The sequence below is a fragment of the Nyctereutes procyonoides genome, unplaced genomic scaffold (assembly GCF_905146905.1).
Source record: "Nyctereutes procyonoides isolate TBG_1078 unplaced genomic scaffold, NYPRO_anot_genome, whole genome shotgun sequence".
NCBI lineage: Eukaryota > Metazoa > Chordata > Mammalia > Carnivora > Canidae > Nyctereutes > Nyctereutes procyonoides.
In genome coordinates, this window is record NW_026575146.1 from 37,192,552 (window position 1) to 37,217,351 (window position 24,800).

The following is a 24,800-nucleotide window of genomic DNA, read 5'->3' on the forward strand; positions in this document are numbered from 1 at the left end:
ATACATAAATAAATAAATAAATCAATCAATCTTTGAAAAAAGAAACTACAAAAGACACAAATAAATGGAAAGATATTCCATGCTATGGATTGGAATAACAAATATTCTTAAAATGTCCACATTACCCAAGCAATCAACAGATTCAATTCAATCCCTATAAAACTCCAATGACATTTTTCACAGGAAAAAAAAATCCTAAAATTTGTATAGAACCATAAAAGACCACAGTCAATCTTGAAAAAGAACAACAAAGCTGAATTAGACTCCCTGATTTCAAACTACTTTACAAAGCCATAATAATCCAACAATATGCTACTGCATAACAAGAGACACATAAATCACTGGAACAAAATAGAAAACCCAGAAATAACCTACACTTAAATGGCCAATTAATTTATGACACAGGAGGCGAAAATATCCAATAAGAAAGGATAGTCATGTTGATAAATGGTGTTGGCGAAACTACACAGCCAGAGCAAAAGAATGAAACTACTATCTTATATAAATGAAATGGATTAAAGACTTGAATGTAAGACTGAAAACCATAAAACAGGAGTACATGGCAGTAAGCTCCTAGACTTGGTCTTAGTGATGATTTTTAAAATGTAACTCCAAATGCAAAGGCAAGAAAAACAAAAATTTGTTTATTTTGGATATTAACCCCTTACCAGATATATGATTTGCAAATATTTTCTCCTATTCAGTTGGTTGTCTTTTCTTTTTGTTGATGATATCCTTTGCTGTGCAGAAGGGACTATATCAAATTAAAAAGCTTCTGATAAGGGGTTAATAACCAAATTATTAAAGAACACATACAAACTTAATAGCAAAAAAAAAATCCAATTTAAAAATGGGCAGAGAATCTGGATAGACATTTTTCCAGAGAAGAAAAGGAGATGGCCAACAGACACATGAAAAATATCACTAGTCATCAGAGAAATGCAAATCAAAACCACAATGAGATATCACCTCACATCTGTTAGACTGCCTATTTTCAAAACAACAAGAAATAATAAGTGTTCATGACAATTTCAAGAAAACCTTTATGCACTATCAGTAGGAATTTTAGTGCATTCACTATTAAAAACAAAAAATTAAAAATAAAATTGTGAACCTATACTTTCACTTCTGCATATTTATCTGAAGAAAACAAAAACATTAATCTGAAAAGATATATGTACTCCCATATTCACTGCAGTATTATTTACAATAGACAAGATATGGAAACAACCTAAGTATCCACTGATGGATGATAAAGAAGATACATATATCACACCCACCCACCTACCCACATACTTAGAATACTATTCGGCCATAAAAAAGAATGAAATCTTGCCATTTGTGATAACGTGGATGGACCTTAAGGGCATTATGTTAAGTGAAACAAGTCAGATCAAGAAAGAGAAATATCATTTGATTTCACTTATATGTAGAATATACAAAATAAACCAAAAAAATCAAGTTCATAGCTACAAAGAACATCGCCAGGCAGACCAGTGGTATGTGACACAGGTGAAAGAGGTCAAGAAAGTACAAGCATTGGGGAACCCTGGGTGTCCTAGCAGTTTAGCGCCTGCCTTCGGCCCAGGGCATGATCCTGGAGTCCTGGGATCGAGTCCCACACTGAGCTCTCTGCATGGAGCCTGCTTCTCCCTCTGCCTGTGTCTCTGCCTCTCTCTCTCTGTGTCTCTCATGAATAAATAAATAAAATCTAAAATAAAAAAAAAAAGCACAAGCATCCAGTTATAAAATATATAATTCATGAAGATACAATGCATGCCATGGTGACTACAGTGGGTACTATATTGCATATTTTAAAGTTGCTAATACAGTAGATCTTAAAAGTCTTCATTACAAGAAAAAAAAGAAACATTTTTTTCTATGTATGGTGATAGACTTATTTACTGTGGTGATCATTTTATAATGTGCACAAATATCAAATTATTTGCACACCTGAAACTAATAAAGTATGTCCTTAATAGTTTTTAAAGAGCCTGGACAAGCATGTGGCTTTAAGATATATAAAAACATTACCATTTGCAATAGCAACTAAAAAAGAAAGAATACCTAGTTAAACTTAATAAACAAGAAACTAGGTCATATGAAGAAAGCTAGAAACTCTGAAGGGTATACAATAAGATTTAAGCAAATGATACAACTATTCTTGGATATGCAGTATTTACAGTATGAAGATGTTTATTCTCCATAGAGAATACCAACTAAAATATCAATATGTTTTTACGAGAAAACTAAGAAAATCTGAAGACAAACTAGTCTTACCAAACATTAAAACATATTATAAAGCCAAACAAATTTGAACTGGTTAGCACTGAAAGAGAAATGAATAAACCAACAGGACAGAATAATATATCCAGAAATATACCCACACATATACAAATGAGTTTCATTTTACTCAAAAGTGACCCTTCAAATCATTGTGAAAAATTGGGTTTATTCAATAAATGACAATTAAAATAATTGGCTAACCATTTGAAAAAAAAATAAAGCTGTACTACTAGATCACTCCTCATAGCAGAATAAATTCAGGCTAACACAGAGATATAAAGTTATAAAATAAAGACATATACAGTATAAAAGAATCATGGGTGAACTACAATCTTAGGTACAAAAAACTTTTCTAGGCAGGCATAAAACCCAGAAACTATTAACATAGACATATTTAACTACCCAAATTTAAAAGTATATATATAATAAATAAGTCAAACACTGACTTTGTAAAAGTAGGAAAGAAATATTTATAGAATATAAAATGGACAAAAGATTAGTATATAGAACATATGATTAAGGACTATTAAGAAATATGATTGAAACTGGAACCTGATGTTTTAAAAAGCTATTAAAAGTCTTTTAAGATTCTAAAAAGATACTCAACTTCATAATTAAAGCAACATAAATCAAAGCAAGATCTAATTTTTCTATATCTCTGATATAATTTATGTTGGTTAACTCCTAGGATAAATGAAAAGGTGGGAAACAGAATTTTACACTCTTGGTGAGAATACAAATTGGCACAAGCACTTCAAAGGCAATTTGACTGTAGCTGTCAATTGTAATATACCCATAATTTCAGTACCACAGACAGTGTGATTCCAATATCAAGAATTTATCTTATAGTTAGGATGGCAAAAGTTGCAAGATATATGCAAGAAGATTTTCACAGCAGCATTATTTGCAAGATAATCCTTTTGGTATACATCAGAAACTAAAATAGGGGACGCCTGGGTGGCTCAGCAGTTGAGTATCTGCCTTTGGCTCAGGGCGTGATTCTGGATTCCTGGGATTGAGTCCTGCATCAGGCTCCTTGCATGGAGCCTGCTTCTCCCTCCCTCTGCCTGTGTCTCTGCCTCTCTTTTTGTGTCTCTCATGAATAAATAAATAAAATCTTGAAGAAAAAAAAAAAAGAAACTAAAATAGTGTATAGTAAATAAAATACTCGAAACATATTTTTGTTAAATCACCACTGAAACCACTTCTCATACCATTATTACTAGAAAAATTCTCCTCTACATTAATACTGATTATGAATTTTCATAGACTATCTAAAGATTTATCATGAGACAGCAATATTTAAAATTAATTTACTTTGATTTTCTTAAAGATTGAATTCCAATCCTAATAGCCTAAATCTAAAGACTCATTCCAAGAATTAATATTGAAATGCATACTTTATGTCTTTTCCTTTAGGAATTTATTCTTGGCAGGAAACATCTATTTCATGAATTCTTAGATGATTTATTCACACTTAAAAAGTTTCAAAATGTATATGAAATGTATCATATCACACACACATACCTAAAATCCACCACTCCTTAATTTGTAACATTTGACTCATTAAAAGGATTTTTTTCAAGAAGATCCAACATTAATTTTTCAGGATTCCATTGCTTTTCTCGCATTAGCATAATAAATATAAAGGAATTTATTTCTTTCCTAGGTAATTCATAGACTATCTTTTAAAAATGCACAAAATTTTAACTGGTCCAATACAAATTTATCTTTTAAGAATTTTATAACACAAAAAAAGCTACTTGTCTGAATTTCCTTCAGGGGAATAATTTAGGACGTCACTTGTAATCTCATTAAAAGCTTTATGAAATTCCAGTTCAAATGATAAATTAAACAAATGTATTTATTGATGCCAACTGAAACAAAAGAACAAATACAAAAATAAATCCACAATAGTGTAAAATGCTTGGAAGTGGTGCTGCCAGATAACAAGAAATGTGTAAAAGTAGAAGAAAACTGACATACTTGAGTAACAAGAATCTATACTCTATGTAAGAGAAAATTTCCCCAAAAACATGTGAATTTTTCTAGAAATAGACAAACACTGTAACAAGAAACAAAGAAGGTCCTCAGATCATAAAAAAGGGGTCAATTTATTAACAGAATATAACAACTGTAAATATTATACCCATATCAAAACATTTAACTATATAAAGTAAATATTAACAGATATGAAGAGAGAAAATGACAGCAATATAATAATAATAGGGGACTTCAACATCCTACTTTCAACAATGGATCATCCAGACAGGAAATCAATAAAGAAAACACCAGACTTAAACGACACAGGAGCAGATGGACCTAAGAAACAGACACACAACATCTCATCTAATAGCTACAGAATGTATATTCTTCTCAAGCACATATGGAACTTTGACTAGGACAGTTAGTATGTTAGGCCACAAAACAAGTCTTAATAAATGTGTGCTTTAAATCATATCAAACATGTTTTCTGACAATGGTATGAAACTAGTAATTCATAACAAGAGGAAAACTGAAAAATCCACATCTATGTGGATATTAAACAAGAGGTTCCTGACAACCAAAGGGGTCAAAGAATCAAAAGAGAAATCAAAAAATATCTTGAGACAAATAAAAATTGAAACACAACATACCAAAACTTATGGGATGCAGCAGAAGGAGTTCTAAAAAGAAAAATTTAGTGATAAAAACCAACACTGAGGAAAAAAAATTGCAAATAAACCTAACTTACACACTTCAAGAAACTATAAAAAGAACGGGGTATGCCTGGGTGCACAGTCAGTTGAGCATCCAATTCTTGGTTTTGGTCAGGTTGTGATCTCAGGGTCATCAGATCCAGCCCTTCTCAGGCTTCACACTCAGTGTGGAGTCTGCTTGGAACTCTCTCTCCTTCCTCTGCCTCTCCTACCCCCGTTTGTGCACACTCCCTCTCTCTAAAATAAATAAATCTTTAAAAAAAGAAAAGGAAATTAAGCCCAAAGTTAGTAGAAGAAGGCAATCACCAAGATCAGAACAGAGGTAAATTAAATCTTCAGAAAAGATCACTGAAACTAAGAGCTGGTTCTCTGAGCAGATAAACAAAATTGGCAAAACTTTAGCTAGAATAAGAAAAAAAAGAACACTCAAATAAAATTATTGAAACAGGAGCCCTTACAGCTGATAACACAGAAATACAAAGGATCATATGAAATTATACAATTATATATGAAGAAATTAGATAACCTAGAAGAAATGGAAAAACTCCCAGAAAAATATAACCCAACAAGACTGAATCATGAAGAAAGAAGATCTGAACAAACTACTAGTAAAGAGACTGAATCAGTAACTAAAAACTTACCAGCACAGAAAACTCCAGGGCCAGACAGCATTACTAGTGAATTCTACCAAACATCTGAAGTAATGTCAATCTTTCTCAACAATCCCAAACTCATTTTTCAAGGCCAATGTTATTCTGATATCAAAGACAAGAGTATCACAAGAAAAGAAAATTACAGGCAAATATCCCTAATAAATATAGATGCAAAAATCCTCAACAAAATATTAAACAAACTCAACAGTACATTAAAAGGACCATAAAAAAATAAAATAAAATAAAAGGACCATACATCATGATCAAAGTGGGACTTATTTCTGAGATGCACTGATAGTTCAACAAATGCAAATCAATAAATGTAATACATTGCATTAACAAAACGAAGGATAAGAATCATATCTTGTTAGATGCAAAAAAAGCATTTGACAAAATTCAACATTCTTTTATGATAAAAACTCTCAGTAAATTGGACATAGAGAATATATACTTCAATATAATAAAGACTATATATGACAAACCCACAGTTAACATCACACTTACTAGACAAAAGCTGAGTACTTTTCCTCTAAGATCAGTAACAAGACAAAGATGCCTATTCTTACCCACTTTATTCAACATAGTGCTCGAAGTCCTAGTCGAAGCAATTACGTAAGAAAAAGAAATAAAAGACACTCAAATTGGAAAGGAGGAAGTAAAACTGTCTGTTTGCAGATGACATGACATTACATGTAGAAAATCCTAAAGAAGCCATAAAAACAAAAAACTTCTTAGAACTCAGTAAAAATAAATTCAGTAAATATGCAGAACACAAAATCAATATACAAAAATCAATTGTTTCTACACATTAGCAATGAATTATCAGAAAAGGAAATTAAGAAAACAATGCAAAGTAATGGCAGAGTAATTAATTAAAGGAGAAACAATTATGCCAATCATCTGCTTCAGAGAAGCAGCACTCCACTTCCCCTATATAAAGTACTGTGTATATTTTTCCAAAGCAGGAGAACTTCTTCAAAATTCAAAATGAGTGTTGCAGCTGAGGAAATTTCTAAATTTCAAGGTTGAAGAAAAAGTCCTATACACTTTGAAACAAAAATAAAATTTGCTTTCCAAGGAAAAAACTAGTTCAGTACTGGAACCTCATCTACAATACAGAGTGACAGAAGAAAATAAAATTATTTTGGTTATGTTTAAGAGAAAATTTTTAACTTAGAATTCTACACATATAAACTATCAGTCCAACATGACAGCAATATAAAAGTATATAAAACTTTTGAAACAACTGAAGTTGTTAAACAAGCAAAAAGTGGTACAAACACAAGAAGAAATGAGAAAGCTGAAAGACAAAGCAGGAAAATTTAATATATTTCTCTCAAGATCTAATTGCTCAAACAGACCAAACCCAAAACAAAACGGTATTAAGAGTTTTAACAATACAAATAACAACCTTGATTAAACAGATATATGTAGAACTAGGTGGCCATAATAAAATAGAATGCACAAAATATTTGCATAAATTTTAAAATAAATACAACTATGGACATCACAGTATTAAAAACACCTCAAATTGGATTTAGCCACACACACACACACACACACAAATATTAAACCTGTATTATCTGAACACAAAAGTAGAAATCAACAAGAAAGGCTAAATACTCCCCACATTCTCCATCCCTCAATAATATATATTCACTTGGAAATTTTAAACTTCACCTTAAATAGCTCTTGAGTAAAAGAGAAAAACATTAGAGTCACAAATAATTTAGGAAATAATGAAAAGACCACCTAATGAAAATTATGGAATGCAGCCAAAGTAGTACTCCAAAAAACATATACAACTCTAGTGAAATTTATTAGAATATAAGAAAGATTAAAAATAATTAAGAATTGAACTGAAGGAGATAGAAAAATAGCAGTGTGCATCACAGCAATGAATTACACATATATATGCATGTGTGCCTACATGTGTAATATATATGTGTGCCTAATATATAAATGTAAATAATATATATTACAAATATCTTTAAATATTTAAAGTATTACTTTTCCATTCTGTTTTCTCTGCTGTTATCATAACTGACATAAGATATTCATAAATACTGCACTGATATTTAGAATCAAATACAATTGAAAAATGGACAACAAATAGTACTTGAACTCTGAAATATTTAAAGGCACATTAAGAATGTGCTTTAAAGGAGAGATCACTACCAATACCAAGGAAATACAAACGATTTTAAAAACGTATTATGTGCAGCTATACGCCAATAAATTAGGCAATCTAGAAGAAATGGAAGCATTTCTGGAAGACCATAAACTACCAAAACTGGAACTGGAAGAAATAGAAAACCTGAACAGGCCAATAACCAGGGAGGAAATTGAAGCAGTCATCAAAAACCTCCCAAGACACAAAAGTCCAGGGCCAGATGGCTTCCCTGGGGAATTCTATCAAACGTTTAAAGAAGAAACCATACCTATTCTACTAAAGCTGTTTGGAAAGATAGAAAGAGATGGAGTACTTCCAAATTCGTTCTATGAGGCCAGCATCACCCTAATTCCAAAACCAGACAAAGACCCCACTAAAAAGGAGAATTATACACCAATATCCCTGATGAACATGGATGCAAAAATTCTCAACAAGATACTAACTAGCCAATAGGATCCAACAGTACATTAAGAAGATTATTCACCATAACCAAGTAGGATTTATTCCTGGGATGCAAGGCTGGTTCAACATTCGTAAAACAATCAATGTGGGGGATCCCTGGGTGGCTCAGCGGTTTGGCGCCTGCCTTTGGCCCAGGGCGCGATCCTGGAGACCCGGGATCGAATCCCACATCGGGCTCCCGGTGCATGGAGCCTGCTTCTCCCTCTGCCTGTGTCTCTGCCTCTCTCTTTCTCTCTGTGTGACTATCATAAATAAATTAAAAAAAAAAAACAATCAATGTGATTCATCATATCAGCAAGAGAAAAAACAAGAACCATATGATCCTCTCAATAGATGCAGAGAAAGCATTTGACAAAATACAGCATCCATCCTGATCAAAACTCTTCAGAATGTAGGGATAGAAGGAACGTTCCTCAGCATCTTAAAAGCCATCTACGAAAAGCCCACAGCAAATATCATTCTCAAGCACTGGGAGCCTTTCCCCTAAGATCAGGAACAAGACAGGGATGTCCACTCTCACCACTGCTATTCAACACAGTACTAGAAGTCCTAGCCTCAGCAATCAGACAACAAAAAGAAATAAAAGGCATTCAAATTGGCAAAGAAGTCATACTCTCCCTCTTCACTGATGACATGATACTCTACATAGAAAACCCAAAAGACTCCACCCCAAGATTGCTAGAACTCATACAGCAATTTGGCAGTCTGGCAGGATACAAAATCAATGCCCAGAAGTCAGTGGCATTTCTATACACTAACAATGAGACTGAAGAAAGAGAAATTAAGGAGTCAATCCCATTTACAAATGCACCCAAAAGCATAAGATGCCTAGGAATAAAACTAACCAAAGAGGTAAAGGATCTTTACCCTAAAAACTACAGAACACTTCTGAAAGAAATTGAGGAAGACACGAGATGGAAAAATATTCCATGCTCATGGATTGGCAGAATTAAGATTGTGAAAATGTCAATGTTACCCAGGGCAATTTACACGTTTAATGCAATTCCTATCAAAATACCATGGACTTTTTCAGAGAGTTAGAACAAATTATTTTAAGATTTGTGTGGAATCAGAAAGACCCCGAATAGCCAGGGGAATTTTAAAAAAGAAAACCATAGCTGGGGGCATCACAATGCCAGATTTCAGGTTGTACTACAAAGCTGTGGTCATCAAGACAGTGTGGTACTGGCACAAAAACAGACACATAGATCAATGGAACAGAATAGAGAACCCAGAAGTGGACCCTCAACTTTATGATCAACTAATATTCGATAAAGGAGGAAACCCTATGCACTGGAAGAAAGACAGCCTCTTCAATAAATGGTGCTGGGAAAATTGGACATCCACACACAGAAGAATGAAACTAGACCACTCTCTTGCACCATACACAAAGATAAACTCAAAATGGATGAAAGATCTAAATGTGAGACAAGATTCCATCAAAATCCTAGAGGAGAACACAGGCAACACCCTTTTGGAACTTGGCCACAGTAACTTCTTGCAAGATACATCCACGAAAGCAAAAGAAACAAAAGCAAAAATGAACTATTGGGACTTCATCAAGATAAGAAGCTTTTGCACAGCAAAAGAAACAGTCAACAAAACTAAAAGACAACCTACAGAATGGGAGAAGATATTTGCAAATGACCTATCAGATAAAGGGCTAGTTTCCAAGATCTATAAAGAACTTATTAAACTCAACACCAAAGAAACAAACAATCCAATCATGAAATGGGCAAAAGACATGAACAGAAATCTCACAGAGGAAGACATAGACATGGCCAACAAGCACATGAGAAAATGCTCTGCATCACTTGCCATCAGGGAAATACAAATCAAAACCACAATGAGATACCACCTCACACCAGTGAGAGTGGGGAAAATTAACAAGGCAGGAAACCACAAATGTTGGAGAGGATGCGGAGAAAGGGGAACCCTCTTGCACTGTTGGTGGGAATGTGAACTGGTGCAGCCACTCTGGAAACCTGTGTGGAGGTTCCTCAAAGAGTTAAGAATAGATCTGCCCTACAACCTAGCAATTGCACTGCTGGGGATTTACCCCAAAGATACAGATGCAATGAAACACCGGGACACCTGCACCCCAATGTTTATAGCAGCAATGTCCACAGTAGCCAAACTGTGGAAGGAGCCTCGGTGTGCATCGAAAGAGGAATGGATAAAGAAGATGTGGTTTATGTATACAATGGAATATTACTCAGCCATTAGAAATGACAAATACCCACCATTTGCTTCGACGTGGATGGAACTGGAGGGTATTATGCTGAGTGAAATAAGTCAATCGGAGAAGGACAAAAATTATATGGTCTCATTCATTTAGGGAATATAAATAATAGTGAAAGGGAATAAAGGGGAAAGGAGAAAAAATAAGTGGGAAATATCAGAAAGGGAGACAGAACATGGAAGACTCCTAACTCTGGGAAACGAACTAGGGGTGGTGGAAGGGGAGGAGGGCAAGGGGTGAGGGTGACTGGGTGGCAGGCACTGAGGGGGGCACTTGACGGGATGAGCACTGGGTGTTATTCTGTATGTTGGCAAATTGAACATCAATAAAAAATAAATTTATTATTAAAAAAAAAAAAAGAATGTGCTTTAAAGAGAAAGGGAGAGGCACCTGGGTGGCACAGCCGGTGAAGCATCTGCCTTTGGATAGGGTAATGATCCTAGAGTCCCGGGATGGAGCCCCACTTTGGGCTCCCTGCTCAGTGGGGAGTCTGCTTCTTCCTCTGCCCCTTACCCCACTTGTGCTCTCTCTCTCTTGCTGTTCTCTCAAATAAATAAATAAAATCTCAAAAAAAAATCCTCATTTAAGTCTATTAGAAAATCATTTTAAAAATAAATAAATAAATAAATGGGATGGGAGGGAAAAATAAAACAAGGCAAAATCAGAGAGGGAGACAAACCATAAGGGACTCTTAACCCTAGGGAACAAACTGAGGGTTGGTTGGGGAAGGGGCAAGTAACTAGGTGATGGACATTAAGGAAAGCCCATGATGTAATGAGCACTGCGTGTTATATAAGACTGACGAATCTCTGAACTCTACCACTGAAACTAATAATACACGATATGTTAATTAACTGAACTTAAATAAAAAAATAAAATGGCTCAAGTGAAAAAAAAAGAATATGCTTTAAAAAGAAGAAAAAATTATAATACTTCTTTAGGATCAAATTAAATTTGACATAGGATATATTTATAATACTAAAAATAAAAATTTTAAAGTAATAATATCATAAGCCAATATATCTCAAAATTTTGCAATAACTGCTCCAATAATAGAAATTAGTAAACTGGCCTCAGCAATCTTATGTATAAGACTATTACAGATGAAAGTGTTTTAAAACTTGACTTGTAGAAAGTAATTTCATTACCATAACAAGATACAGATTTCATAAAATCACTTCATCTTTATTTCTATCCAGTTTCCTGGTATTCAGAATATAAAAGACACAAAAGTATACTTTTTCTTATTATTATTCTTATTTATCTCTTATTTCTTATTATTTCATTATTTTATTAGAAATCTCTTACTTTTATGAGTAATATAGATTTATGATACTAAAATATTAGTATTAGTAATATATATTTATAATATTTATAAATATAATATGTATTTATAAACATGTATTTACAAAGGAGAAAACTGAAATGTAAACATGAATAGCATTCAGTCACAAGGGAAGAGACAAAGACACACCTAGACCGCAGTTTCTCTGATTTCAACTTCAATGTTCCTCATGTAGGAAGAATTTGTTTCAAATTTTCAGGATGTAATTAGTCTGCTAAACAACTTTACCAGTGATGTACCTTTATTAGCAACATCTGTAATGGTCTCTCTTTCATTGTCACATAAATAAAAAACAATACAATGGACTATGATTAACTTCACATACACATTTATGGAAATTTAACAAGTTAATAAAAGTAAGTCAAAAAATCCAGTCAAGAAAAAGACTAAAACACTCCAAAAAAATTTAAGCTAAAATTGTATTTTGCCATTTTGAGAGTCAATCATACTCAATTTGAGGATGAAAATGATCATCTTTCAAGAATGTGGTCTATAAAACAAATATTTTAATAATGTTTCTAAGTTCTATGCTTTAAATGCATACTATAATGTGTGCTATTTACAAGTTTCCATATACTTTACCAATACCAGCTTCACGAACCTTATGTTTCTAAACGTCTTACCTTTTTTGCTGTAGAAGAAGGAGGCTCCTTTTTCATACTTCTTAGTAAAAACTCTGGCATATTGTTTTCAATATCTTCACGAGTTCCCTTTTTATGCAAAACTGCAGCCAAAAATGAAATAACCTGAGAGAAAAGAAACAACTTTTTAATTATTGTGTAAATGTTTCAAGACAAAATTTATGGCTTACATGATTACCCAATTAGTGAAAATTTGAGTATGTACAAATAGATTTGTTACAGGGAAAAACAACATGAAATAGTAGTACTGGTTTTCTTTATATATACTAACAAACAAATGTATAGTACACATTATCCTTAAATACAGGAAAAAAGAATTCTCACATGGCTATCTCTTCCACAATAAGTTCTATCTACTCAATGAATTCATTCTTGATCTCATCAGGTAGGACATTACTTTCTTATGTTTCTTTCCATGGAAACTATCTCTTCATATACTCTACTAGAATAAACTATAGACATTCTTTTTTCCCTGTAGAAAATAAACCCCTTAAGGGAGTAATATTTGGCTCATAAAGTTGTACACTTCTGTTGATCTAATAATTATAAATGGAATGACAGAATGTTACTTTACGATAGACTAAGACAATTCATCAATATACAAACCACTTGGAATAACAGCTATTCTCCAAATACTAAGTAAGACAAGGAGACATAATAAAGGAAATGAAGAGCAAGAAATATTTAATCAATTGGATTTGGGTTCAAATGTCAGCCTAGTTGCTTTGGCAGCTATGTAAACTTGGGCAGGTTAATCTTTGAATAACCATAAAAATACATGAAAATAGCAAAAATAAATATTTGCAGAGTTGTTTTAAAGATTGAGGGAAAGTATTTGGGGTATACTTATGAGGGGAAAGAATCAGGACTTTAGAAAAGTTATATAAATATCAAAACCTAAAGAAAAAAAATGATAAAATTAGAAAAACTCAAAAACATAGTGTTTTTAACATGGTTACCTACCATCTGCATACCAAATGACAAAAGAAAAAGAGTGGTGTAAGTATTTGAAGAGATAAAAGCTGAAAACTTCTAAAAACGCTTAAAAAAATCAAGCCATGTATTTCAGATCCACTAAGAACATCAAACAGATAAATAAATAAATAAATATTCAATCCACAAGTAGGTGTTTCATAGAAAAACTGCTCAAAACTTGAGACTAAAAAAAAACAAAACAAAACAAAAAAGACATCTTAAAAGTAGCAAAAGGAAAACACATAAATTACCTTCCAAAAAAGCAACAACTGGACTAGCTGATCTTGCAGCAAAAACAATGAAAGACACTATATAGATTAAATGATAGTTTCAAAATGCTAAAGAAAATAAAAGCAACCTAGTTTTATACCCAATACAGATATTACTTAAGAATAAAGATGAAGATATTTTCAGACAAAAACTGAACAAATTCATCAAAAAGCCAAAGGAAACAACGAAAGGATGTGTTCAGGCACAGGGAAAATTATATGGAGATGGTCAGTGATGCAGGAAAAACTTAAAAGCAACAAAAATGGTGAATACATAGAAAATATAAATATATATATTAATATTATTGAACAAAACTAAAATGTCTTCTTGAAATTAAATAAAAGCACTAAGAGATATGAGAGCAAATGTATATGAGCCAGAAAGGGCCCAGCTCAGTTACAATATTCTGATGTCCTTACACTGTTCAAAAGGAAATAAAAGTACTAATTTATGTTAGATTTTTTGATAAGTCAAAAATGTGTGGGGGCACCTAGGTGGTTCAGTTGCTTAAGTGTCTGCCTTTGGCTCAGGCCATGATCCCAGGAACCTGGGACTGAGCCCCACATCAGGCTCCCTGCTCAGTGGGGTCTCTCTCTCTCCCCCCCTCCCTCTCTCTCTCTCCACCCCTCCCCTGCCTGCAGCTCCCCCTGCTTGTGCTCTCTCTCTTCTCTGTCAAATAAGTAAATAAAATATTTTTAAAAATTGTTATAATCTCTAGGGTAACCACTAGAAGTAAAATACATCAATGTGTAAGTACTATCCTATTAAGAGAGAGAGAAAAGAAAAATATAAAATGATCTATTCAAAAGTAGGCAAAAAGAACATGAAAATAAACAAAGATAACATACAACAAATAAAAAGCAATAATAAAATCGGTTTAAATCCAAATATATTAGAAAGCACATAACATAGAAGGGACTAAATGTTACAATTAAAAGACAAAGATCGTCAGGTCCATAAAATATGTCATTTACACACAAAAAAATTTAAAACAAGATATAGAAAAAAGTCTAAGTAAAAAAAAATGAAAAAGACCATGTGAACAAAAATGAAAAGAAACTTGATATATAGCTATATTAATAGACTCTGAGGCAAAAAAAATATGGAATTAATTTAAAAGACACACTTCAAGCTTGATATTAAAAACTTAATTCATGTGGAAGTTACAAGAAGTATAAATTGTTAAGCAAAGAAAGGTTTACTGAAATAAAAGTGGACAAATTCATATCACAATGGTAAGATTTTGAAATAATCAGTAAGAACAATCAAAATATTCAGTAAAGATACAGAACATTTGAATAACATGCTTAGCAAATGTGACCTAGTGAACATTTAATCAAAAACTGTATACTACTGCAAAACACAGTTTCATTTAAAGTACACATGAGAGGCGCTTGGGTGGCTCAGTCCATTAAGCATCTGCCTTCAGCTCTGGTCATGATCTCAAGATCCTTGGATTGAGCCCTGCACTGTGCTCCCTGTTTAGCAAAGAGTCTACTTCTCCCTCTCCCTCTGCCCCCATTCTGCACATGCTCTTTCTCACGTGTGTGCTCTTTCTCAAAAAATAAAATCTTCAAAAAAAATTTATAATAAAGCACAGATGAAATATTTACACTAAGGCATCATACAAAGTCATAGAGCAAATCTCAATACATTTCAATAAAAATCATATAGAATATGTTCTTCAATGTGAGAAGCTAGAAATAACAAAAGTAAAAGAAGAAAATCTACAAAAATTTATAAAGTAAGAAAAATCCTTCAAAGAAGAAATATACTTTAAAGTATATTAGAATAAGGGGTACTTCAATTGGTTAAGTATCTGCCGTCAGCTCAGGTCATGATCTCAGGGTCCTGAGATCGAGCCCTGTGTTGGGCTTGCAATTAGTGTGGAGTCTGCTTGGGACTCTCTCCCTCTCTGCCTCTACTACCACGTTCTCTCTCTCTCTCTCAAATAAATAAAATCTTTAAATATATATATAAAATAAAAATTAAAAATAAAGTATATTAGAATACATTTGTATTTCACAATTGAGATTAGGATATATTTTGAGTTAAACAATAATAATATTGCATATTAAACTTGTGGACTACACCTAAAATCATGTTTTAGGGACTTAAATGCCTATATTAGGAAAGAAAAGCTGCTAATAAAGAAAATTATTTCAAAAATTAATAAAAATATAGAAGTCATACATAAAAAACCAGAATTATATACAAAATGTTAAGTGAAAAAGCATATAATAAAAAGGAACAAAGACAAATCATCATTCTATGAAAGGATTTTAAAAAGTGATAAGCCTCTAGAAAATTAATGAAAAACTAAGAGAAGGTGCAAACACACACATGCACTCACATACACACACTCACACACAAAGCATATAAAAATATCATGACACTAAAAACTTAGAAGAAATGAGGAACAGAACTTATCAATACTGGCACAAGAAAAAACAAAATTTACATATTCATAAACCTATTAAAGAAATCTAAATACACATTTAGAAACCTTACACAAAGAAAACTAAAGGTCAAATGGCTTCATCAATAGCCTACCAATGCTTAAGAAAGATACAATGCCAGTCTCAGAGCAGCTGGGTGGTTCAGTGAGTTAAGCATCTAACTCTTGATCTCACTTCAGATCTAGATCTCAAGCCCCATACTCCACACCCAGTGTGGAGCTTACTTAAAAAAAAAAAAAAAAATGGAAGGAAGGAAGGAAGGGAGGGAGGGAGGGAGGGAGGGAGGGAGGGAGGGAGGGAGGGAGAAGATATAATGCATGTCTTAAATTCTTCCAGATACTAAACTGGGAAAAATGGTCTCAACTCATCTTATGAGTTCGACATAATCTTGATAAGAAAATATGACAAGGGGATCCCTGGGTGGCGCAGCGGTTTGGCACCTGCCTGTGGCCCAGGGCGTGATCCTGGAGACCCGGGATCGAATCCCACATCGGGCTCCCGGTGCATGGAGCCTGCTTCTCCCTCTGCCTGTGTCTCTGCTTCTCTCTCTCTCTCTCTCTCTCTCTCTCTCTCCTCTCTCTCTCTGTGACTATCATAAATAAAAATTTAAAAAAAAGAAAAATTAAAAAAAAGAAAATATGACAAGAATATTATATGCAAGAGACTGATACGCCAATTTTTCTTACTCATATAGAAGCAAAATCCTTAAAATATTAGCAAATGTAACACAGAAAAAATAAAGAAATATATATCAAAACAAAGTTGGGCTGATTCTTGGAATGTAAGTTTGTGTTAATCTTCAAAATATAGATATTGTATGGGTATTAGGTATGTTAGGTATGGCACTTAACTTTTCTAACATTAGTTTCCTTATAATAAGAATAGGACAACCCATTTCATTTCAAGACACATTTTACATGAAGTTCTATATTATTAACTTGAAGCACACTGTGAAAAGTTGGGAATGTATATTTTTATCACTAAAGTAACCACCAAAAAAAAATGTAAATATTAAAAAGCCAATAGAACTGAAATATTTTTTTGAAAATATCCTAGCAACCAAAAAGAAAGAAGGAATGGAAGAAGAGTAAGACAGAAAACAGCCTGTTCAAACAAAAAGTAAAATAATATGTACAAATCGAAATATAACAGAAATCACATTAAGTGTAAATGGACTAAATGCTCCAATTAAATATCTAAGACTACCAAAATCATAAAGAGTTGTCTACTTAATTTTTTATTTTAATTCCAGTATAGCTTGCATACAGTGTTATATTATTTTCAGGTGCATAATATAATGATTCAACAATTCTATATATTATTCAGTACTCATCAAGATGAGTGTATTCTTGATCTCCTTCACCTATTTCACCCATCTGCCCACTCATCTTCCCCCTGATAAACCACCTCTTTTTAGTTAAGAGTCTGTTTCTTGGTTTGTCTCTTTTTTTCACCTTTGTTATATTCCATATATGAATAAATTCCACATATGAATGAAATCTTATGGTATTTGTCTTTCTCTGACTGACTCTGCCTGCTACATTGTTGGAAATGGCAGGACTACATTCTTCTTTAGGGCTGAATAATATTCCATGATGTTTTTGCATGTGTGTATATAGATACAGATACCATATCTTCTTCATCCATTCATTTATTGATGGACACTTGGGCTACTTCCATAATGTGGCTATTGTAAAGGACGCTGCAATAAAACATAGGGGTGGGGATCCCTGGGTGGCTCAGCGGTTTGGTGCCTGCCTTTGGCCCAGGGTGCGATCCTGGAGTCCCAGGATTGAGTCCTGCGTCAGGCTCCCAGCAGGGAGCCTGTTTCTCCCTCTGCCTGTGTCTCTGCCTCTCTCTCTCTCTCTGTCTGTCATAAATAAATAAATCTTAAAAAAAAATCCTATAAAACGTAGGGGTGTATATATCCTTTTGATTTAGTGCTTTTATATTTGGGTAAGTACCCAGTAGTGCAATTACTGGATCACAGGGGTAGTTCGATTTTTAATTTTTTTGAAGAACCTCTATACTGTTTTCCACAATGTACCAGTTTACACTCCCATCAATAGTAAACAAGGGTAACTTTTTCTCCACATCTTTGCCAACACTTGTTTTTTCTTGGGTTTTTTATTTTAGCCATACTGATGGGATAAGGTGTAGTTTTGATTTGCATTGTCCTAATGATGAGTGATGCTGAGCATCTTTTCATGTGTCTATTTTATGTCTTTGGAGAAATATCTGTTCATGAGTTCTGCCCATTTTAATCATATTATTTGTGGGTTTTGGTGTTGAGTTTTTAAGTTTTTAATGTATTTTGGATATAAGTCCTTTATCAGATATGTCATTTGCAAATATCTTCTATTAAGTAGGTTGTCTTTTAGTTTTATTGACTGTTTCCTTTGCTGTACAGAAGCTTTTTATTTCGATATAGTCCCAATAGTTTATTTTTGCTTTTGTTTCTCTTGCCCCAGGTGACATATCATGAAAAATGTTACAATGTCAGAGAAATTACTGCCTGTGTTGTCTTCTAGAATTTTTATGGTTTTAGGTCTCACATTTAGGTCCTTAATTCATTGAGTTTATTTTTGTGTATGGTGTAAGACAGTGGTCTAATTTTATTCCTTTGCACATAGCTGTCCAGATTTCCCACCACTCTTTGTTGAAGAGACTTTTTCCCATTGTATAATCTTGCCTCCTTTGTTAAAAGAATAATTGATCATTTAATTGTGAGTTTGTTTCTGGCTTTTCTATCCTGTTCCATTGACCTATGTGTCTATTTTTGTACCAGCACCATATTGTTTTGATTACTACAGCTTTGTAGTATAACTTGAAATCTGGGATTGTGAGTGTGCCTACTACTTTTTCTTTTTCAAGGTTGATTTGGCTATTTGGGGTCTTTTGTGGCTCCATATAAATTTTAGGATTGTTTTTTCTAGTGTTATGAAAAATGCTGTTGGTATTTTGATAGGGATTGCATTAAATCTATAGATTGCTTTGGGTAGTATGAATATTTTAACAATATTTGTTCTTCCAATCCATGAGCATTGTCTTTCCATTTGTTTATGTCATCTTCAATTTCTTCCATGAGTGTTTTACAATGTCTTTCATCTGCTTAGTTAAGTTTATTCCTAGGTATTTTATTATTTTGGGTGCAATTGGAAATTGGATCATTTTTTAAATTTCTCTGTTGCTTCATTATTAGTGTATGTGACAGGTTTCTGTACATTGAGTTTGTATCCTGCAACCTTACTGAATTCCTTTATCAGTTCTAGTAGTTTTTTGGTATAATCTTTAGAGTTACTCATATATAGTATCATGTCATCTGCAAATTGTGAAAATTTTACTTCCTCCTTACCAATTTGGGTGACTTTTAGTCCTTTTTCTTGTCTCACTGATGTGGCTAGGACTTTCAGTTCCAATGCAGAATAAAAGTAGCAAAAGTGGACATCCTTGTCTTGTTCTTGACCTTAGGGGGAAAGCTCTGTTTTCCACCATTGACTGATGTTAGCTGTGGGTTTTTCTCATATATTGCCTGTATTATACTGAGGTATGTTCCCTGTAGACCTAGTTTGTTGAGGGTTATCATGAATGGATGTTGTATTTTGTCAAATGCTTTTACTGTACCTATAAATACAATCATTTTTTTTATCCTTTCTCTTATTGAGGTGATCTATCACCTTGATTGATTTATAAATTACTGAACCACTCTTACATCCCAGGAATAAATCCCACTTGATCATGGTGTGAATGATTCTTTTAATGTATAGTTGAATTTGGTTTGCCAATATCTTTTAGAATTTTTTTGTATCTACGTTCATCAGAGATATTGGCCTGTAGTTCTCATTTCTGTATCATTTATATCTCATTTTGGTATCAGGGTAATGCTGGCTTCATAGAATGGATTTGAAAGTTTTCCTTCCTCTTCTATTTTTGGAATAATTTGAGAAGAATATGTATTAACTCTTTTTTAAATGTTTGGTTCAATTTACCTGGGAAGCTGTTCAGTCCTGGACTTTTGTTTTTCGGGAGTTTTTCAATTACTTATTCAATTTCATTGCTGATAATAGGTCTGTTCAAATTTCTATTCCTTCCTGCTTCAGTTTTGGGGAGTTCTACATTTCCAGGAATTTATCCATTTCTTCTAGTTCATAATATTCTCTTACAATCTTTTGTATTTCTGTGGTGTCAGCTGTTACTTCTCTTTCATTTCTGATTTTGAGTACTCTCTTTTTTCTTTTCTTTCTTTTTTTTTTTTTTTTTTTGATGACTCTGGCTAAATGTTTATCAAATTTGTTGGTCTTTTCAAAGAACCAGCACCTGGTTTTATTGATCTTTTCTAATGTTTTTTTTTTGTTTGTTTTCTTTCTGTTTTGTTTATTTCTGCTACACAAGACACATTTTAAATATTAAGACACAGATAGCTTGAAATAAAGGACTGCAAAGAAGACACCTTGCAAACAGCAAGCATAAAAATATAGAAGTGTCTACCTTAATATCAGAGAAAGTAGATTTCCAGTAGTATTACCAGAAATAGAGATTTCATAATACAGGGTCAATTCCTCACTGACGATGTAGTGATTATAAATAAACATTTATGACTCTAATAACAGAATTAAAAATACATGAAAGTGAAACTGACAAAATTAAAGGGAGAAATAGACAAACCCCCAATCATAGATTTTAACTTTCCTCTCTCAATATTTAATACCAAAAATATAGAAAATCTAAACATTATCAATTACCTTGATCTGCTAATTGATATTTCTAGAACACTACAACCAACTGCAGAATACACATTCTTTTCAAATGTACATAGTATGTTCAATAAAATGGGCCAGAAAAGAAAACCTCAATAAATTTTTCAAAACACTGAAATGTTATAGAATGTATTTTCTAACTACTATGGAATTAGAAATCGTTAATCATGAAATATCTAGGAAAAAATAATGGCAAATCAAGCACACTTGAAAATAACTCAAGAACCAAAGAAAAAAAATCAAGAAAAATTAGAAAATAATTTGAATTATATGAAAATGAAAACATAATACATCAAAATTTATGGAATATGGATAAGGCAAAGTTCAGATATAAAAATAGGGCATAAGAAGATAGGTATGAAATGAATGACCAAAGATTCTATTTTAACAAGCCAGAAATGGAAGAGCAAAATAATAAATAAATAATATCCAAAATAATAAATAAATAATAAAATAATATCCAAAATAAGTTGCAAGAAAATAATAGAAATAATTGCAGAAATAAATGAAATACCAAAAAAAGATAAAATTAACAAAGCTAAAAGTTGGTTCTTTGAAAAGGTTAACAAAATCAATAAACCTTGTCAGGCTATTAAGAATAAAACAGAGGGTTGCCTAGGTGACTCAGTCAGTTAAGTGTTTGCCTTCCACTAAGTTCATGATCTCAGGATCCTGGGATCAAAGCCAAGCACAGGGCTCCCTGCTCTGAGGGGAGTCTGCATCTCTCTCTCCCTTTACCATTCCTCACTCATGTGTACATGTGCTCTCACTCTCTCAAATAAATAAAATCTTTTAAAAAACAGAATAAAACAGAATATAAAATATTCACATTAAAAATGCAGAGGTATCACATAGGTCCTACAACCACTAAAAGACTAAAAACGGAATACCATGGAAATCTTTGTCAATTTGACAACTTAGATGAGATGGGTAAATTCCTGGAAAAATACAATTTACCAAACTGACACAGCAAGAAGTTGAGTATCTTAATAGCTTCATATCTATTAAAACAATTGAATTCATTATCAAAAACCTTCCCTCAAAGAAAACTCTAGGTCCAAAAGATGTCCCTAATAAATTCCATCAAATATTTAAGTATAAAATAACAGAAATTTTACCCAATTCTTTTAGAAAAAAGAGAAGGAAGAAACACTTCTCAGTCTATTAGGTCTGCATAACTTCAATACCAAAATTGACAAACATAATACAAGAAAACTATAGATCAATATCCATAATAAATACAAAGGGAAAAATTCTTAAAATATTAGCCAATTAAATCCAGCAAATGTAAAAACAATACTTCATGATGAAATTGGATTTATCTCAAAAATATAAAACTAGTTTAACAATAAAAAAAATCAATAGATCGAAAATGTATGTTATAATTACATATAACAAAGTGTGTAAGGCCCATATGCAAAACTATAAAGCCCTAGAGAAATTAAAGACCTAAATTATTCAATCTATTACTCCATGTTAATTATCCCCAAACTGTTCTATAAATTCAATATAATTGAATTCCATAATCCTAATAAATCCTAAAAGATGTGTTCATGGAACTTGACAAACTGATTTACATCGAAACACAAAGGCGTAAAAGACAGACAAGGTATTAGAAGAAAGTAATTAACACAAAATTGCTGATAACTGAACAAGACCATTCTCATATTTTTGTTTTATACCATTGTTCAGTTTAACTATCCTTATACTCAATTTTGTGTTAAATGAACAAACAACTCAGTTTAAAGATGGGGAAGGGACTTGCATCTTAGTCATTTTGGGGCACTATAACAAATTACCATAGACTGCATGGTTTAAACAACACTCACTTCTCATAGTTCTACAGTCTAGGAAATTCAAGTCAAAGTTCTGGCAGATCTGGTGTCTGGTTGAGAGCCCACCCCCTTCCAAGATGGCTTGCAGTCTTCTTGTATCCTCAGATGACAAAAAACAGAGAGGAAGCAAACTTTCTCCTATCTCTTCTTACAATGTCTCTAATCTCATCCCCAATTACCCCCCCCCAAAAAAAAAAAACCACCTCCAAATAATAATTATTACACTGGGGATTAGAGTCTCAACACATGAATTTTAGGGAGACACAGACATTCAATCTATATATCAACTTGAATATACTTCTCCAAAGAAGACAGACAGATAGGCTGACAGACAGACAGACAGATAGTCAAAAAGTACAAAGAAAGTTGTTCAACATCTTTGGTCATTACAGAAATGCAAATCAAAACCACAATGAGATACCACTTCACATGCACTAGAATGGGTATAAGGAAGAAAGTAAAATAATAAGTATTGACAAGGATGTGCAGAAATAGGAAATGTGTGCATTTCCACACATTGCTGGCAGAAATGTAAAATGGTACAGTCACTATGGAAAATGCCATAGCAGTTCCTCAAAAAAATAAACATAGAAATACCATATGACCTAGAAATTCTACTACTACATATATAAACAAAAGAAATGAAAGCATACGTCCATGCAGAATCTTGTACATGATAGCAGCATTTTTCATAACAGCCAAAAGGTGGAAACAATCCAAATGTCTATCAAAGGATGAATAGATAAGCAAAATGTGGTATTTACATACAATATAATTATTTCTCAGCCATAAAAAGAATGAAGTACTGATATATGCTACAACTTGGATAAGCCTTAAAAACATCATACTAAATGAAATAAGCCAAGCACAAATGGTCACAATTGTAAAATGATTTCTTTTACATGAAATATTCAGGAAAGGCAAATCCATATAGACAAAAGGCCAATTAGCAGTTGCCAGGGAAATGAAGGTACTTACTTCCGGGGTGATCTATGCTGATGAAAAATTTTGAAACAAAGAGAGATGGGAGCTGTGTAACATTGTGAATGTACTCAACAACTTGTATCTTTAAAATGATTAATTTATGTTATGTGAATTTCTTTTTTTTTTTAATTTTTATTTATTTATGATAGTCACACAGAGAGAGAGAGAGAGGCAGAGACACAGGCAGAGGGAGAAGCAGGCTCCATGCACCGGGAGCCCGACGTGGGATTCGATCCCGGGTCTCCAGGATCGCGCCCTGGGCCAAAGACCGGCGCTAAACCACTGCGCCACCCAGGGATCCCTGTTATGTGAATTTCATCTCAAAAAATTTTTTTAAATCATAACTTAGTTTTATGAGATACATTTGTGCATTTAAGGTATAATCAGCATTAGTTTAGTTCTTGAAAAAACTTTAAAAAATGTAAAATGTCAATCTAATACATATCAATGATTCAATAAACAGGAGCTATTTTTGTTAGCATCATTCTACCAAAATAAGGAGATAATCTTATCTCGATATACAATCTTGTATATTGCAATAAATTAAGTAGACTTTTCAACAAATTCTGTTATCTAAAATTATAAAATAGTTATAAAATAGTGGTCAAAACTTGCGCTGATTTTTAAAATATTTTTTTTTTAGTTTCAAAATATTCTAAAAAATTTGCATTTCTAACCCATATTATGTAAAGTCAGTGTAATGCAGGAGTTATGGCAAATACCTTGGAGTTTGACCAACCTGTTTTATACCAGTTATGTGCCTTGGGCAATAACCATGATGTATCAATAAATTTCCTTTTTTTTTTCATCCAAAAAATGGGGGTAATAATGCCTAATTAACATAGATGCTTAACAGAAAATGCTGGTCACAGAGCCTAACATATAGGGATCATTAAATATAAACTATAACACATGATTACCTAATCTAACTTAAAATTCATTAATGCATTCAATAAAAACATATTCAAATTCAATAAAAACCTATGACACGTCAGGTACTATGCCAGGTACTGGAGAAG

The 24,800-nt window shown here is 32.8% G+C and overlaps 1 protein-coding gene across 1 annotated transcript in view; it reads right to left on the minus strand.

Moving 5' to 3' along the window:
* ERCC6L2 (ERCC excision repair 6 like 2) overlaps nucleotides 1-24,800 on the minus strand; it is a 130,007-nt gene that overhangs the window by 93,495 nt on the left and 11,712 nt on the right. Inside the window, exon 3 of the mRNA XM_055310556.1 lies at nucleotides 12,484-12,606. Coding sequence (XP_055166531.1) covers nucleotides 12,484-12,606 — 123 coding nt within the window. The remainder of the gene's footprint in view (nucleotides 1-12,483; nucleotides 12,607-24,800) is intronic.